The following is a 15748-nucleotide window of genomic DNA, read 5'->3' as shown; positions in this document are numbered from 1 at the left end:
CGGTCAGTGGACGTGTGTCTGTTTTCATAAAGAAAAGGGTTTCTGTCCTGTTACCGTGGTAACGAGCTCCGCTAACAAAGCAACCAAACAGACTGTTCAGGGTAAATCTGATAAATGGCTATTGAATAATAATTATATGAATAATATCTTTTCTTTTATAGCTTCACAATTAAAAACAAGTAGAACTCATCAAAAAACAAACACAGACACTCAACCTGGTGCAGAACTTTAGGCAGAGCTACTCGTTACAGTAAATGAAAGCAGAATGAGGTAAAACTGGTGAATACGTCTGAAGCTTTGACTCAAAGAAGCTGCGGACTCGTTCTGCTGTGTTTCCTCTGGCAGAGTGTTCCAGAGCCTCTGGCCTTTAACTTCTTTTGTCTTTAGTTTGAAAAGCTCTGCCAGAGGACGTCAGGGTACGAACAGGGTCGTGTGAGGACAGAGGTCCAGTAACAGCATCACAAACGTGAAGATCTGAACTTTAACCAGAACATTTAAGAATCAAGATGGTTCCCATCCACTCACATTCCCCTCAGGCTCCTTTATTTCAGGTCACCAAACTTTTTTTTATCTGGTTTTATTTTGAAAATGTCTTCACCTTCAGTTCAGTTTTACGTCAGACGAAGGAACAATAACTAAACTCGTATTGTTCCTCTCAGAGAATCTCTGTTGTATATGTGTTTATCCTTTGTTTCATGTCGTACTGTGTGTATATAAGATATATATTTAACTTCACACTAGATGCAATAAATAAGCCTGGTTGGACTTTAAGGGGAATTATGGTATTTTCAAACCGGACCCTATGTTAATAAATGTGTGGGTGTAAATGAATGGTTCTTTGGAATCGGTCCGAGCTGGAGCCATGACACGACAGCAGCGGTCACAGTTTAATCTTATGGGGCAACTGCGACAGTCGAGGGAACGCCCACTAAAAGGGTGAAATTATTATTCTTTGGTTTAACAACAAAAAGTCTGATTCTCATCTGTGGAGCCGCTCGTTGTCCCTCCTGTGCCGAGGGCCAAGGTTAAAAAATTTGCTGAATTGCCATTTAAGGGGACTGTTGGTCCTGAGTGTTGGTCTAGATTAAGTTATCAGATAACTAATCTGATATTTTCACTATAAGAACTGGATCCTGTGTAGAACTGTCGGGCCTTGACGCAGGTTTTCCACCGTGTGATCGTGATTTCACAGGTCTCATGTTCGGTGTCTTGTCCGATGCAGAGTGAACCTGAGTTTAATCCTCCGGCTGTTGGACATTCAACAGCGTTTTTGTCCGGTGACACATTAATGAAGTTGTGTAACCGTGGCCGCACACTTCAGGCATACTAAGGAGAATTTGTTTTGGCTCGAGCTCAGTTCAGGTTCATTCACTGTTTGCACAATTCATCGGCCGTTCTCTGTTTGGCTCCGCTGCAGCTCGGCTCAAAGATCGGCCCCGGTTAGAGAAGAGCAGAGGGAATTCTCCGAAACAGGAGGAGACGATGAGCTGAAAACAAAACTTTATCCAAAGCATCAAATCTGAGAGTTGGATCAAAGCGATGGCGACCTTTGATGACCTGCTGGAGGAGGCCGGCACGTTCGGCCGCTGTCAGAAGAGAATCTTCGCTCTGCTCTGTCTGCTGTCGCTGCCTTTTGCAGGCGTGTACGTGGGCATCGTGTTCCAGGGCTTCACGCCGGACCACTGGTGCCGGGACGCTGCGGTGGTGGAGAGGAGGCAGGCGTGCGGCTGGAGCCTGGCGGACAGTCGCAGGCTGACGCTGCCGCCGGTCAACAGCTCTGGAGCCGTGCAGCAGAGCAGCTGCGAGCAGTACGAGCTGGACTGGAACAGAACCTCACTCACCTGCGACTCTCAGGAGCTGGACCTCAGTGGAGTCCCTGTGTCCTTGTGCAAGGTGAGATTGTAAATCTTTACCTCCACCGAGGAACTTTGTGTTTTCACACGTCTGTTTGTTTTTTTACAAGCAGGATTAAACACAGACCCAGTGGAGCCTGCAGAAAAGATGTTGTCTGGTTCAGGGAAGAGGTCGTTAAACAAATTTTCTTTTAACTTTCTGTAACGTTCACAGGTTTGATTTCCCAGGTAATGATTCGTGGAATTTGATTAAACAAATCAGGCAAATTAGCGAGACTGATATCGATGAGTGTTATTTGGTGTTTGTTTGTTGTTTTGCATTTCAAGTAACGTCTCCTTCTCTGACCCTGAACTTCTTAAAGTCGCCTGCTCTCTGGGCAGTGGGGTGCACGGAGTTTCAAGATGTCACGGGCATCTTTTTTTTTTGTTGTGATGAGAGGGACGGAGCATCAGGTCGAAAGCTCCTTCCTCAGGTTCCATCTGCACTGATCACCATGTTGGCTCCTTGTCCTTCAGGATTCGTGGGAGTATCAGTATGAAGGGAGGAAGTCCTTCGTCACAGAGGTGACAGTTGATTTAAATTCACTCCAAAACTGAACCGACAAATCAAATCAGTCTCATCCATAATCCCATGTAAACCTTTGCTCTCAGTTTGACCTGGTGTGTGAGGACGGGTGGTTGGTGGACATGTACCAGTCCAGTCTCAACGTGGGCTTCCTCGCCGGCAGCTTCGCTTTTGGATACTTCGCTGACAGGTGAGGTCCCAACAGATCGGACGGTCACACAGAGAAAATCGGATAAGGGACCAGGGTCTACATTAAGCTAAAAATACCTCCTCAGGGGAAGCACTGCTGCGAAAGTACTGGAACCTTTAGGTGGTGGGACTTGCAGAGATTGGTCGCTCACGGTTTCTTCTTTTAGCTCTTCTTTCCGTTAGCATGACTATTTTAGTCAGTGACATCAAACGTTCATCCTCTTGTTTACGCTCCTGATGTTTTCTCTCTGTCCGCAGGTTTGGCAGGAAGATCAGTTTCCTCATGTCTAACGTCCTGAACGCCATCGCGGGGCTCCTGCTGGCTGTGGCTCCCAACTACGTCTCCGTCCTGGTGTTCAGGACCGTCTTCGGCTTTGGAGTCAAAGGCGGCTGGATGACGTCCTACGTGCTGCGTAACGACTCTCAATCAAATATCCAAAGTTAAATCTTCTAGATGTTGTAGATACAATGCTGCAGGTTTTGCAGTATTGTATCATGTTGTTGGTTGATCAGTAATATTTAAGTTTTGTGCTTCTCACAAGTCACGAAGAACTTTGTGTTCCGCTCTGGAACAAACATTTCCAAGGTTTTTTTTTTTCTCTTGTCACAACAGATATTTACTGAGGCCAGATTTCAGACATTTGAATTCATGTGTTGCTCAAAGATAAACCAGAGATATTTTAAGAGATATTTGTCTCAGTGTCTGGATGAATTTCAACTTTTTCCTCCACCAAGGACGTTGTGTTTTCGTCTGGTAGTTTGATTTCCATGAGATTTTTTCGGAGGGGTGGCGCACGACCCAAGCAAGAAGCCATTTGTGAATTTAACAAATTCACAAAAGACTAAAAAATGTTGGAAGTGAGAAAAACCAATACCACAAATACTGTAATAAGATTATAAAAGTAAAAGATGAATAACGTGGAATTGTTTGAAGCTTTTGACAGAGTTCAGTAAAGTGATGATACATTTTTCTTTTCGCTCTTTTGTCCTCATCGTCTTCTTTGTCAGTGACGGAGATCGTGGGAGTGGAGCACAGACGGACGGTGGGGATTCTGTACCAGATGTTCTTCAGCGTTGGCGTCCTCCTCCTCCCGCTGCTCGCCTACTTCATCACCGACTGGCGCTGGCTGCAGGCCGTCATCACTGCACCTTACGTCCTCTTCCTGTCGTACTACTGGTGACAAGCTTTATATTTATATATATACATGTTGTCGTTTTGTGTGTTTGAGAAGGACTTAGTTTAATAAACTCATAAAATCATCAGCTGAGAAAGAGTTTAGTAAAGTTTCCTTTAGCGGCAGATGTGTTGGTGAGAGAGATTCTCTGTGTGGTTCAGGTTCATCCCAGAGTCTCCTCGGTGGCTCGTCTCCCAGAACAATTCCTCCAAAGCTCTGGAGATCACTGAGGCCATGGCCGAGGAGAACAAGAGGAAACTCACCAGGACCTTCGAGGTGGATCCGTCGAGCAGCTTTCAGCTAAATGTTCTCTGTCTGTTTCATAATCTGCAGTGAAATCACTTCCTGTCACGGCTTCTTGTTCCAGACGCTGTCTTGTGAGGAGGGCGACTCCTCCTCCGCCTCGCTGCTGGACCTGATCAGAACTCCGAACATGAGGAAACACACCTTCATCCTCATGTTCAACTGGTGAGACTTTCTGTGAAATCACGATTCACCACCTGAACCCGGGAGACGCTGAGTCTCATTGAACCTCTGCAGGTTCACCAGTGCTGTGGTGTATCAGGGCCTCATCATGCGGGTGGGGATCGCCGGAGGAAACGTCTACATCGACTTCCTCATCTCAGGACTGGTGGAGTTCCCCGCCGCCTTCCTCATCCTCTTCACCATCGAACGCGTCGGCAGGCGTCTTCCCTTCGCCGCCGCCAACATCGTCGCCGGAGCCTCCTGCTTTGTCACGGCCTTTATCCCCGACCGTGAGAAAAACTGATTCTGTTTTGTCCTTTTCTTGCTTCTGACAGAGGAAACTTAGAATGAGCTCTTTATATTTAAATAGTTTATATCAGGAGTGGGTCCTCTCTACGGAGGCAGCCATGTTTTTTACCGTAGCTCAGACTGGACGAATTTAACCTTTTGAGTTTTTATGACAACTGCAGGGTTCCAAAAGTTCTCTGTCATGTATTTTACAGTAATAACATATTCAAACGATCAACCTTTACTGTCTACGGTAAAAATTATACGTTTCATTTCTATGTTAAAGCTCGATATGTAGACAGTAAACTTCATATCGTGACCACAGTCTTATGCTCTTGTGGGGGTCAGACATGTTCTGGTGGAAGACGGCGGTCGCCTGCGTCGGTCGGCTCGGTATCACCATGGCCTTTGAGATGGTCGTGTTCGTGAACACCGAGCTCTACCCGACGTTCGTCAGGTGAGGTCCGATCCATCGCCTCGGCTTCTGGCGCTGATGGTGAAGCTGAAGTGTTTTCGTGTGTGTGTGCAGGAACCTGGGAGTGTCGGTTTGTTCCACCCTGTGTGACGTCGGCGGCATCGTGGCTCCGTTCCTGCTCTACAGGCTGGCTGTCATCTGGCTGGAGCTGCCACTCATCATCTTCGGTAGCTTTTCTTTTAGATTTTCGTTTCACGGGAGAAAGGGGAACGTTCAGCTTCTTAACAATCGGGGGAAGGACTCACTGGATTTTTAAAAACTGACCTAGCGAAGCTTCAACTTTGCTTCAGCGTTAAATCTTCGTGTTGTTTCTCAGGAGCCGTCGCGTTCATGGCCGGAGGTTTGGTTCTGCTGCTTCCAGAAACCAGAGGAGTTCCTCTGCCGGAGTCCATCGACGACATCGAGTTTCCTCACAGGTGAGAGACTTCTCCAAAACATGGAGGAAATGAATCACTCCAAACACTTCTGTCAAATCAAATTACATTAATAAGATATGTTGGTTTTTGGTTCCAGAAAAAAGGAGAATCCTCTGGAGAACCAACAAACAAAGACACTTTTAAAATCCGACCTGACGAGCAACAAGGAAACAACAAGTGTGTGATTGTGTGTCCGTGTGTGTGTGTGTACATTTTGTTGTGCAGCAACATGTTGACATGTTGATAAAATGTAGGAAGTATTTTTTTTTTTTATACAATTTCTATAAAGTGTGACTTCCACATTTCCTTTGTATCAAGTTTTATTTTTCAGCTCTGACAGAAAACACGTTTACATTTTAAAACCAGGACTTTGCTGATTGGTTTAATTTGACTTAAGCTCCAGTGACACTTTGTTAACATCAGAAAATACCAAACAACAAATGTCACATCGCAGCAGAACAGAACAAACACATCTTCAAAAATCTAAAATCGACCTCTGTCTGTGACGTGTTTGAAGCTGTTTGGGAGGAGAGTTTGGTTTTTATATTTAATTGGCTGCGATGGTTCTCTCGATCCAGTCCACGAACTTGGAAACTCGAGCGTAGACGCCGGGTTTCATGGCGTTGGCGCATCCCAGACCCCAGGAGGTGACGCCCTGCAGGATGTACCTGTTCTGGTAGTTACACACCAGAGGGCCGCCGCTGTCGCCCTGCGGAGACAAACAAACACGTGACCACGGTTTCAACTTCAGTCAGACAGGAAGGAAGAACAGTTTGAAGTCTTTAGACGAGAAGTGACTTAGAGGATGTAGTTTGGAGGTGAACACAGAATCATCTATTCTCTGATTTCTTTTATATAATATTTTCCTTCCTTCCTTTCTCGAAAGAACTGAGGTGGTTTTTTATGTCAAGGGGAAATTCTAAAAGTCCTTACAGCCCAGCAGAATAAAGTGTTTAAGACACGATGTTTTCTGGTTCGGTACCTGGCAGCTGTCGGCTCCTCCCTCGATGTTTCCAGCGCACATCTCGTGGTCTTTGACTCGTCCGTTCAGATACGACGGACGGTTACAGATCTTGTTCTCGATCACTGGGAAACCAGTTTCCTTCAGGATGCCCTCACCCCCCGTACCTGCAACACACCCCTCCTTGCTGTTTTCCACCATTTGTATTTGTCTCTCAGGATATATTAAAAATCAACACATTAAATGTAAAAAAACAAATTAATTATGTGAACAAGCATTTTGGATCTTATTACTAATTAGGAAATCTATAATTCCTACACTTCAAGGTCCAAAACAAAATCACTGAAATTAAATAGATTTAACTGTAACCAGCTTCAGTTTGACACAAAATGAGGTAAAACTTTAAAACTAAACTTTTGAAGTAGTGAGAACGAAAACTTCGCCACGTTCCAAACACTGACCTCAGTGTGTTTAAAACTCGAGCAGGTCCCCACATGGGCAGCAGCACAAACACATTCTGTACCTTGAGTTTCACCCCATCCGGTGACGTAACACTCGGTTCCACTGGGGACGATGAAATCCTTCTCTGGGAGACACGCCGGCTGGACTTTGTCGTTTATTAGAGCCGGACTGAAAACACAACGTCACTCTCAATAAACAGTGAAGATTATTTTATATCCTGGTTAATCATTTAAAAGTTTATACGTTCGTCTCAAGTACGAATTTTAATTCATGTGCATTTTAAATAAAGTGTAAATTTATGTCGGGATCATTTTAACTCAACCGATTTAGTTAGTAAATGAAACATTAACCGAATTTTTACTCCGATCAAAGTGGACTGTTTCATTTTTTTCCCTCGATCGCCCCCTGGTGGCTGGCTGCCGTATAGGTCATAAGCCCCACCAACATCCTGATTAACTGCTGAGACTGACTCCTGATTGGTTGAGCTCGTATATATCGGTGGGAACCCACCGGCATGGCTCCTTACTGCAAGTGGGTCCATCTTTATTTACACTCTTATGTTTTCAGCCCTAAATTTGAATTGTTAAAGTGCCACAAGCACTTAGTTGTGCTGTATCTGCAGAAGCGGTAAACGAGAAGTAGCTGCAGTATTTGTGTATTTGTGGTGGAGCGATGATCAGTCCTGTGTTCACCTCTCCAGTTTGAGCAGAGCGATGTCGGCTCCGTTGGGTCCCAGCACCAGTTTCTGCAACCTCCTCTCCTGTTTGGACAGCTCGTTGGCTCGCTCGGTGTGGATTCCCAGGATAATCAGGTACGCTTCAGGCCGCTTGGACCTACGGTTCATAACATTCACCAACACACACACACACACACACACACACACCAGTTAGCCAGTGGTTGTTTTACGGCAGGATTTGGTCTTGCGATGTTTCGGAGTCTCCCTGACCTCTCCAGACAGTGCGCAGCGGTGAGGACCCACTGACGGTCGATCAGAGTTCCGCCACAGAAATGATCTCGTGAAATGCTAACGAGAGACAAACGATAATAGATTTAAGGTGAACGGTATAATTACGTAATTTTTTGGTCTTCTGTGATAATAATTTGGTGTACTCACCTGGTCCTGAGGCTGATTTGCCACGGCCACGAGTGAGCTTTAGATACGCAGCCTCCGACAATACGACCGAAACAACGCCTGGGTTTGGTCAATGGTGAACCGCAGTTCAGTCCAGCTGTTATTTAGTATTGGATGGAAAAAAAACTGATTGTGACTGAATCTTTACCATTAGTTGGGAGGAAATTGTTAAGTTTTATGTAAAGATTAACTAGAAGTCAGCGGTATCGCCCCCTGGCGGCCAGTTACAGTATAGGTCACAGACCCTTTAGGTCGTTCTGATTGTACAGATGTATGGTCATCATGTTCTATCATTAGCAGAATAATCAATCAGCGAGGAAACCATTAAAAAAATGTCATTGCGATCTTTCCAGCGGTTACTGTGATCACTTGGGACAAATCTGGAACAAACTGCCCAAGAGACGCAAATAATGTTCACGTACCACAGTCAGGGATCTCACAGTAGTCCCATTTCTTGTTGATGTCGGTAGTGTAGCACCACGGCCCGTTCACGTCGTTATCTGGGTTTCTGCAGCTCTGTGACAAACAAGGATCAGTTCATCAGAAAATGCCATCATGACTTTTCCGGCTGTCCACATTCATCTCAACAGTGAGACGTCTGCGGGTGTGAATGCATCACACTTACATTTCCCTCCAGGCCCTTGGTGGGGTGGGTCTGTGGGGTGAAGCTGTTGTGTTGGTGAGGACTCTGAGCGCTCCAGGCCTGGCAGGTCACACCCAGGAGAGTGACGGAGGTGGAACCTCGGTATGTTCCTCCATTTCCAATCTTACAGTCTGACACGGCAGCACAAAGAGAAACCAGGGGGTGAGTATGGGATTTTAAAATATAAACAAGAAATCTCAAACTCTGACGTTCAAGGTAAATGACCTTTCACCGTTGGGGCCTGGGTGACGGTGAAAGGGGTTTGGGGTACAGCGGGTTTGGGTGGTGGCGTTCCTGAAGAAATGATGGGACATTTTTCCAAGTTGCAATATTCCCAACGGACACTAGGGTCTGTTGTGTAACACCAGGGAGCTCGGTCTCCGTCTGGGTTCCTGCAAAGATTCCTCGTGAGGTCCCTGTGAAAAGAGAAACTCTGGAACGTCAGAACAGCAAGTACCAATACCCTTTGTGTTCGTTGGCTGATCCTCACACGTCATTCATCACATATGTGACAACCCAACACGCCAGTCACATGTAGCTCGCTGTGGGTCTGAGCCACTTTGGCTTCTCCAGCATGAGACTCGTTTTCTCTGATTCAGTCTGACTTCTCGGACACATTCCGCTGCGTTGAGCGGCACGGAGTTGTGAAAATGACGAGACCTCTGAAACTGAACCATTTACAGTGCAGCCTCCGGGTTCTACAGTCTTTAAATGATTTGTGAAAACACTTATTCATTGTTTGCCACTAAAACCTTCTCTCAGCTTGAACTGGACAGTAACTGACAGACTCACGCTGTGGGGTACGTCTGTGGAGTCTTTGTGTGGCTGTGAGGACTCATGGAGTGCCAGCTTTGACATTTCTTTCCACTGATGGTCTCTGATGTGACGCCACGGTAACTCGACCCATCCCCCACGTAACAGTCCTCCCCCTCCTCAGGGGGGATCATGGGCTCGTCTGAGGGAGACGAGAATACAGGTTGCATTGAGGTAAACTGAGGTACATTCAGATTTAACAGTGGAATTCATTAATTCAAACACCTTTGTCTCGCCACATTATTGTTTTCATCTTTTGTCCATTAGCTTCCATTAATCATTACTTCAGAAAATCAGGGATTTAAAAAACTTTCAGCCCCAACCCCAAAAGTTTGTTGTTCTCCGAATAGTGATTGATTTATTGAAATCATCCCACAGAACCACTGCTATAAGTTGTATTACATCACCAAACAGTTGTGCTATGTAACTCAGTTTGCTGATGTCTGGTACCTGGTCCGGGTGCGTCTCCACAGCTCGGCACCTTGCAGTATTGCCAGCGAGTCTCGGGGTCGGTGGTGTAACACCAGGGCATCCTCTCGTTGTCAGGGTTACGACAGTAGTTGTTATCCAGGCCTCTGACAAATAAATATGCCGTCACCGGGAAGAATGTCATGTTCTCATCTGAACTTCTTTATTCGTTTTGTTTGAGCGACTCGTTTGTGGTTGTTATGTCGTTAGTGTGAGCTCGTACTTGCAGGGGTAGTTCTCTGGGCTGCGGTTGTGTTTGTGTGGCGTCTGGGCCGACCAGCTCTGGCAGGTTTTGCCGGACACGGTCACAGCTACGGTGCCTCGGTAGGCTCCGCCCTCACCTGTGGCACAGGTCAGCTCCGGCACAATGGTGGGAGGCTCAGAGGCTGAGGACAGAGGACAGTTTGAAATGTTGACATCATGTCAGTGTTTTTCTTCTAGAAACAGCTGTATTATATTTAAAGTCCATTTCATCATTAATTGACTAATGGTTAAAACACTAAACTTTTACCTGAGAAATGATAATTAGATTTTTTTTATGTACTGATCAATGAATCTACTCATCGTCCTTGATCCTTGTTTTAAAAATAGAAACAGAGGAAGACTTACTGCAGCGGGGGATGGAGCAGAAGTCCCACTTCTTGGATGGACTGGTGGTGAAGCACCAGGGTTGGGGGTCTCCATCAGGGTTTCTGCAGTAATTCTCTTCAAGATACTTTTCTGGGAGGCTGCAGAAAAAGATCGAATAGGACTGTGTTCTTTAGAAAATCTCTTGTGTGTGTGTGAGAATTGAATCTCAGTAAATCCTGCTGATGGTTGATTCGTAAATTCAGGTGTAGGTTGTGTGGTCTTACGCGCTGGGGAAGTATCCGTGGTTGTGAGGTGCCTGGGAGTCCCAGCGCTGGCAAGTGAAGCCGTTTTCAGTGGTGGAGATTTTTCCTCTGTAGTTCTCACCACTGCAGTGAATACACTCCTCTGTAGGACACACACACACACACACACACACACAGTATGTATTTTATTACTTAGAGTATCAGGGTTTGGATCTTTTTTCAACTTTTTCATTAATTTCTCAGATAATAATTCTTGGATCCTGATGCTAGAAAATCTAACACACACAGGAGACTGAAATAAATAAATACAATAAATAAATAAATCAGGATCCAGTGAATTTAAACGTGGTTTCATTCGGAGACTGTTTTGCTGTTATTATATTACATTATTATATTATTCGCAGATCGATCTCACCAGTGCAGCTGGCTACGTTACAGTGCTCCCACCGGGTGTTGGGGTCGGTGGTGTAACACCAGGGTCCCCCGCTGTCTCCATCAGGGTTTCTGCAGAAGTTAGAGTCCAGATCTGCTAGCGGGTGAGAATCTGGTGTCATACTGACACGTTGAGAGAAATTATGTGAGAAGATGTGAAACGGCACGATGACGTGATGTGAGACGATAAAACACGTGAATACATACTTTGGCCTGTGTGGGAATTTCGCATCCCATCTCTGACATGTCTTTCCTGACTTTGATCTGGACTTTGTTCCTCTGTAATCTGTTCCCAGTCCATTTACACACTCCAGGAGGTATTCTACAGGAGAAACAATCACACAGCACAGCGCACAGTCAGCATCACATTTCATCACCGATGAAAACCAAGCTGCTAATTAGGCGGAGCGTTTGTTGACCTGCTCACTGTTGTAAATATTGATCTGCTGATCAAATTCATCAGACTCCCCCCCCCCCCCCCCCCCCCCACCGAGTGAATCATGTGTGTGATGCAACTCGTGTTGTTTCGTCCCCACAGTGCTGTTTAACTTAACCGTCCCTCTCCACCGTGTTTGCAGACACAGTCCAAACATCGCCGATCATGCAGATCAGACTAAACATTAACCACGGCGTGATGAGCAGAAAACATTTCACGTTAAAAAAAATCGAATCTGGAGCAGAAAGTCTCGCCTTGTTTTTCAAATAAAGCTGCACTGCTTCTACGCAGGATCGTCTCTGATTTGGAGTTCGCCGTTGCCGTCCAACACTCTTGGTCCTTTTCAACGTACATGAAGGACCTGTGAGAGAAACACAGTCAGGTTGAGGTGCTGAGTCTTGAATTCAGTTAAAACTGTGACAGGTGAAATATACAGAGTGTGAACTTGCTTGCAGGTGAAGGTGGTTTCACCGTCACATTTGGTGGCACATTCAGCCAAAGTGTTAACTGTGTACTGTCGCTTGTTCAACGAGAGGATCCACGCCCCTTCCGTTTTGGCGTAGCCGCTCACCTCGGTCTCTGTACCACTCACTAAAATCAGAATAAACTTTCACTGTAATCAAATGTAATAGATAATAATAAACAGAAGGTAGATTCACACTCAGCCACTAAGTTGGACGAGTAAAAGTGATAAAAAAGAACCTCATTGACAAATCTGAGGCCTGTGGTTGTTGGAGAGCAACGAATGATCCTGATCCATCCAAAGGTTAACGAATCTTTAATTCTTATTTTTCTAAATGTTGTAATCAGTAAGTTAGATTATCAGGTGGAAACTTTAACACCAGTTTCCAGCCACCAAAGGGTTCATTAAGTTATTACATTGTTAGATTAAAACTAAACTAAAGGAATCTGCCAAACATCTCGAATTAAATGATATTAAACAAAATATTATATAATTTTACATCTAAGTCTGTTATTATTACATTTCCTGTGTCAGTCAGTGGGAAAGAAGCAGAATCATTAGAATCAGATTATATTTGTGTTTCCACTGTGTCTGACGAGGGGCTTCCACCATGAAGCAAATCACTGTCCATCATATTTCTTTTTCTAGATTTCCTGCTCATGACACATTCACGGATCGATTGCTAATTGTAACTGGTTGTTTCTTACCGGTGCAGGTCAGGGCTCCAAGGAGCAGAGCTGCTGTGTACAGGTCCATGGTGAGACCCCGAAACTAGCAGCTCATAGTCGACTAACTCTCAGACGAACCTCCTGTTATATTGATGAGCTCCTTTGGGTGCGTTGGGAGGACAAACAGGACGACTCGTCCATTAGTCAATCATTGGCCGGACAAGGACGGTGACAGATCAAAAGGTCAAAATCCTTGTTTCCCGGACGCAAAGTGTTGCTTTGCAGTATCGCAGTTTGTCCTCCTCTCGGTAATGTGTGGAAATTATAAATATTCTCCTCTGAGTTTGCAGCCTGATGACAACGAGAGCCGCTCTGTTGCTCATCCTGTAGTTACGGTAGATTTGAGAGGCTGGTCGTCAGGTTTAACCCATTTTTCATATCGTGCGACCTTTTGTGTTTTCTCATCGACACGTCCGCTCGTTGTACGTCCGTCCTCATTATGTGTAACGGTCCTGTGTGGTGTTAAAAGGCCGCACATTTAAACACGTGTCCCGACATGATATAGTTCAGACCTCGTTGTCACTCGGGTGAGGGGGGGGGGTGTACGGGAGGTGTTATCAAAAGGACATCACGTAGAACAGCCTAAATATGTCAAATATCCCTGAGCAAGACACGACTAACCACTCCGGGACAGATGTTCAGTTGCTGCCTGTCAAATAACACAATGGTGATAGCACACAGAATTCCAGATGTTGCCTTTTTCCGAGCGTTGTGTGATGTGCGGCCCTCAGACTGTTCTGGATCAAGTGAGATCAATATATAAAGTTAATCTTCAGCTAAAGGGGACACATGTCCTCGAGAGCAAACACATGTGAGCGCAAACAGGTGATTTCAAAACGGCTGAGTTTAGATTAGTTTAGGTTCAGTTTCGTGGAACGGAAAAGAACAGACGTCCAGCTTAATGTGTTCAAAAGATAAAAATACTCTTAATGTTAAGTGTTGAGATCCCTGAACAGTTCAATGAATCTAACGTTGTTTAACAACATTTGTGTTCAAGTCAAAAGATTGAAAATGAGTCGTAATGATTCAAATAAAAGATTTTCTGAAACATCTGGAGGGCGAATTTAAAGGTTCGTCCAGATGTGTTATAGGAGATGTTATAAACAAACCCTCTGCAGTTTAAAAATACACGAATACAACTTATGATACTTCTTCTCTCCTGTTGAACATACATATCTAAAACTGAACAGTTTGACACAAGACGTCTGACGCTTCGTGCACAACAAGGACTTAAACATTTAAATAGTTAATCTACCGAGTTCTATACTTTCACTCGTATATTATATAAGTTTGAATCCAGGACCAACTGTCATAGTGTTTTTCGCAGTATTTTAACAGCAGTATATAGTTTTCTACTTCAATCCCCTCAATCTGGTCAAACCAAGCTTCTGTCTCTGTTTGTGTCTTTCTCTCCCTCTCTCTGTATATTTATTAGCTGTATAAATAAATCTGACTTCATGTGACTCTTTATAATTTGCAGCTGTATTCAGTGAAAAAACCTGAAGCTGCAGAAAGAGTTTTCTCTTCCATCCACTGTATTTGTGTGAATTGGAGTGTGTGCGTCCCTGCCCTGGACCCTCGTTTGGAACGGTCTGCACATTCACTGTTTGGCTCAAAAGGGTCTTTGAACTCAGATTCAACTGGATGTAAAATCCATTAAATGGACTTTTAATGCACCCTTCAGCTTAAATAACCTTTTTTAAGTAATATTTTGTGCCTCGCATCTCCTTGTCCTTTTCCCCAAATAAGAGCAGATGGATGTTTTCAGAAATAATTAGTCTTTTTCTCCCCTCGGTGAACCTCCGGTGAATTTCCGGGCTATAATAACCATCTCATTGTTTCACTGAGAGACTAAGTGTATTGGTTTTGCTCTGTGTTCTGGCAAGTTGAAGGTCAGCCTCCTCCGTAAAGTGGGACCACAACAATACTTGACGGAGAGGAGGCGAGCGAGAGGTGTAGGCTCTGTGCCGTCCAAGGTTCGCTGCTCAATCAATATCCCACTGTCAGACCTCAATGTAGAAACGTCCCTTTCTCCCTAAAAAAAGGAAGAAAAGCTGCTTTCAGCGGCTGCATCACTCAGGGTTTCATATTGTGTCCTTTTCTTTGGCGAAAATACATTTTTTCCCGTTGCTAACGATATTCAGTCTCACAGCTGGACGTGTAATAATGTGTTTGATTATCATTTTATCCCGTTTTTAATTTATCTTCTGTGATCGTCTCCTCTCCTCCTCAGATTGTGACGTTTTTTTAAATGAGCAAAAAAAATCATGACAGTAAAATGCAGTAAAATAAAACAGATTAACTCGTGACCACTTCCAGTTCCTGTATCCTGAGTGTTTCTCATTAGAGGATTGAAGAAGCTCTTGCTTTGCCTCAGATCTTCTGGAGACATTGATAATACAAAACACAAAGTATTTAATAATATGTGTTATCGGCAGAACATGCAAGTTTATTTACATGCAGTTTATATCGGTCAGAAATGTTGGGCCTATAGCCGAGCTGTTAAAAACAGAATCCAAACTTGATATATTTAGGAAAACCTTGAAATTATAGCAAACCTCTGCTGATTAAGGCCAATAAATAAATAAATATCCTCTGACATCACAACGAGACTTGACTGTTATTCAGTCACAACTGAAAAAGCAGGAAATTCAAACCTTGATTCTTCACTTTTCTGTTTAGTCTGAACCAAAAGTATTCGATGTGAAAAGTTCCTCAAACTTGGGACCAGACCAACGGACCAAAGTTCAGTTTCGACCAGAGGAAGTTCCCACAAAGCAAAAGTTACAAAAACGACTGATCTGTCGTGTGAGAGTCGCAAATTTCTGTCAACTGACAAATGTTTTTCTTAATCTACAAATGATTTGTTTGATTTATTTGTAGATTTTGTACATTTCTCTTCTTCAGCGCTCCATCAAATAAATAAAAGATTCAGTAATAATAATAATAAT

The 15748-nt window shown here is 44.3% G+C and overlaps 2 protein-coding genes across 2 annotated transcripts; one reads left to right on the top strand and one right to left on the bottom strand.

The window, feature by feature from the left end:
• The first annotated feature begins 1308 nt into the window (after positions 1-1308).
• On the top strand, positions 1309-5728 carry LOC109645803 (solute carrier family 22 member 2-like). The gene is made up of 12 exons (XM_020111449.2): positions 1309-1893; positions 2370-2417; positions 2505-2608; positions 2866-3020; positions 3616-3784; positions 3944-4058; positions 4150-4250; positions 4323-4537; positions 4884-4992; positions 5065-5177; positions 5327-5426; positions 5524-5728. The coding sequence occupies exons 1-12, from the start codon at positions 1540-1542 to the stop codon at positions 5609-5611; spliced, it is 1671 nt and encodes a 556-aa protein (XP_019967008.2). The 5' UTR covers positions 1309-1539; the 3' UTR covers positions 5612-5728.
• plg (plasminogen) lies at positions 5729-13255 on the bottom strand. Its single transcript, XM_069514892.1, has 19 exons — positions 12777-13255; positions 12056-12197; positions 11861-11967; positions 11378-11492; positions 11154-11293; positions 10760-10880; positions 10515-10633; positions 10129-10291; positions 9888-10012; positions 9417-9579; positions 8850-9040; positions 8607-8755; positions 8404-8497; positions 7964-8078; positions 7796-7873; positions 7542-7682; positions 6911-7017; positions 6409-6554; positions 5729-6135 (listed from the first exon to the last, which is right to left on the bottom strand). The coding sequence occupies exons 1-19, from the start codon at positions 12823-12825 to the stop codon at positions 5974-5976; spliced, it is 2427 nt and encodes an 808-aa protein (XP_069370993.1). The 5' UTR covers positions 12826-13255; the 3' UTR covers positions 5729-5973.
• Between the last annotated feature and the right edge of the window lie 2493 nt (positions 13256-15748).

The sequence above is a fragment of the Paralichthys olivaceus genome, chromosome 19 (assembly GCF_024713975.1).
Source record: "Paralichthys olivaceus isolate ysfri-2021 chromosome 19, ASM2471397v2, whole genome shotgun sequence".
In the NCBI taxonomy this organism is placed as follows: domain Eukaryota; kingdom Metazoa; phylum Chordata; class Actinopteri; order Pleuronectiformes; family Paralichthyidae; genus Paralichthys; species Paralichthys olivaceus.
This window is presented reverse-complemented; position numbering and strand designations above follow the sequence as displayed.

What these genes read in the sequence shown, in the direction of transcription:
- LOC109645803 (XM_020111449.2), top strand. Translation starts at nt 1,540, where the DNA reads ATGGCGACCTTTGATGACCTGCTGGAGGAGGCCGGCACGTTCGGCCGC. An exon ending in TCCCTGTGTCCTTGTGCAAG is followed by an intron (nt 1,894 to 2,369) that starts GTGAGATTGTAA and finishes CTTGTCCTTCAG; the next exon opens with GATTCGTGGGAGTATCAGTA. An exon ending in GATGACGTCCTACGTGCTGC is followed by an intron (nt 3,021 to 3,615) that starts GTAACGACTCTC and finishes CTTCTTTGTCAG; the next exon opens with TGACGGAGATCGTGGGAGTG.
- plg (XM_069514892.1), bottom strand. Translation starts at nt 12,825, where the DNA reads ATGGACCTGTACACAGCAGCTCTGCTCCTTGGAGCCCTGACCTGCACC. An exon ending in TGGAGACGCACCCGGACCAG is followed by an intron (nt 9,580 to 9,887) that starts GTACCAGACATC and finishes CGTCTCCCTCAG; the next exon opens with ACGAGCCCATGATCCCCCCT. An exon ending in CCAAGGGCCTGGAGGGAAAT is followed by an intron (nt 8,498 to 8,606) that starts GTAAGTGTGATG and finishes TGTTTGTCACAG; the next exon opens with AGCTGCAGAAACCCAGATAA.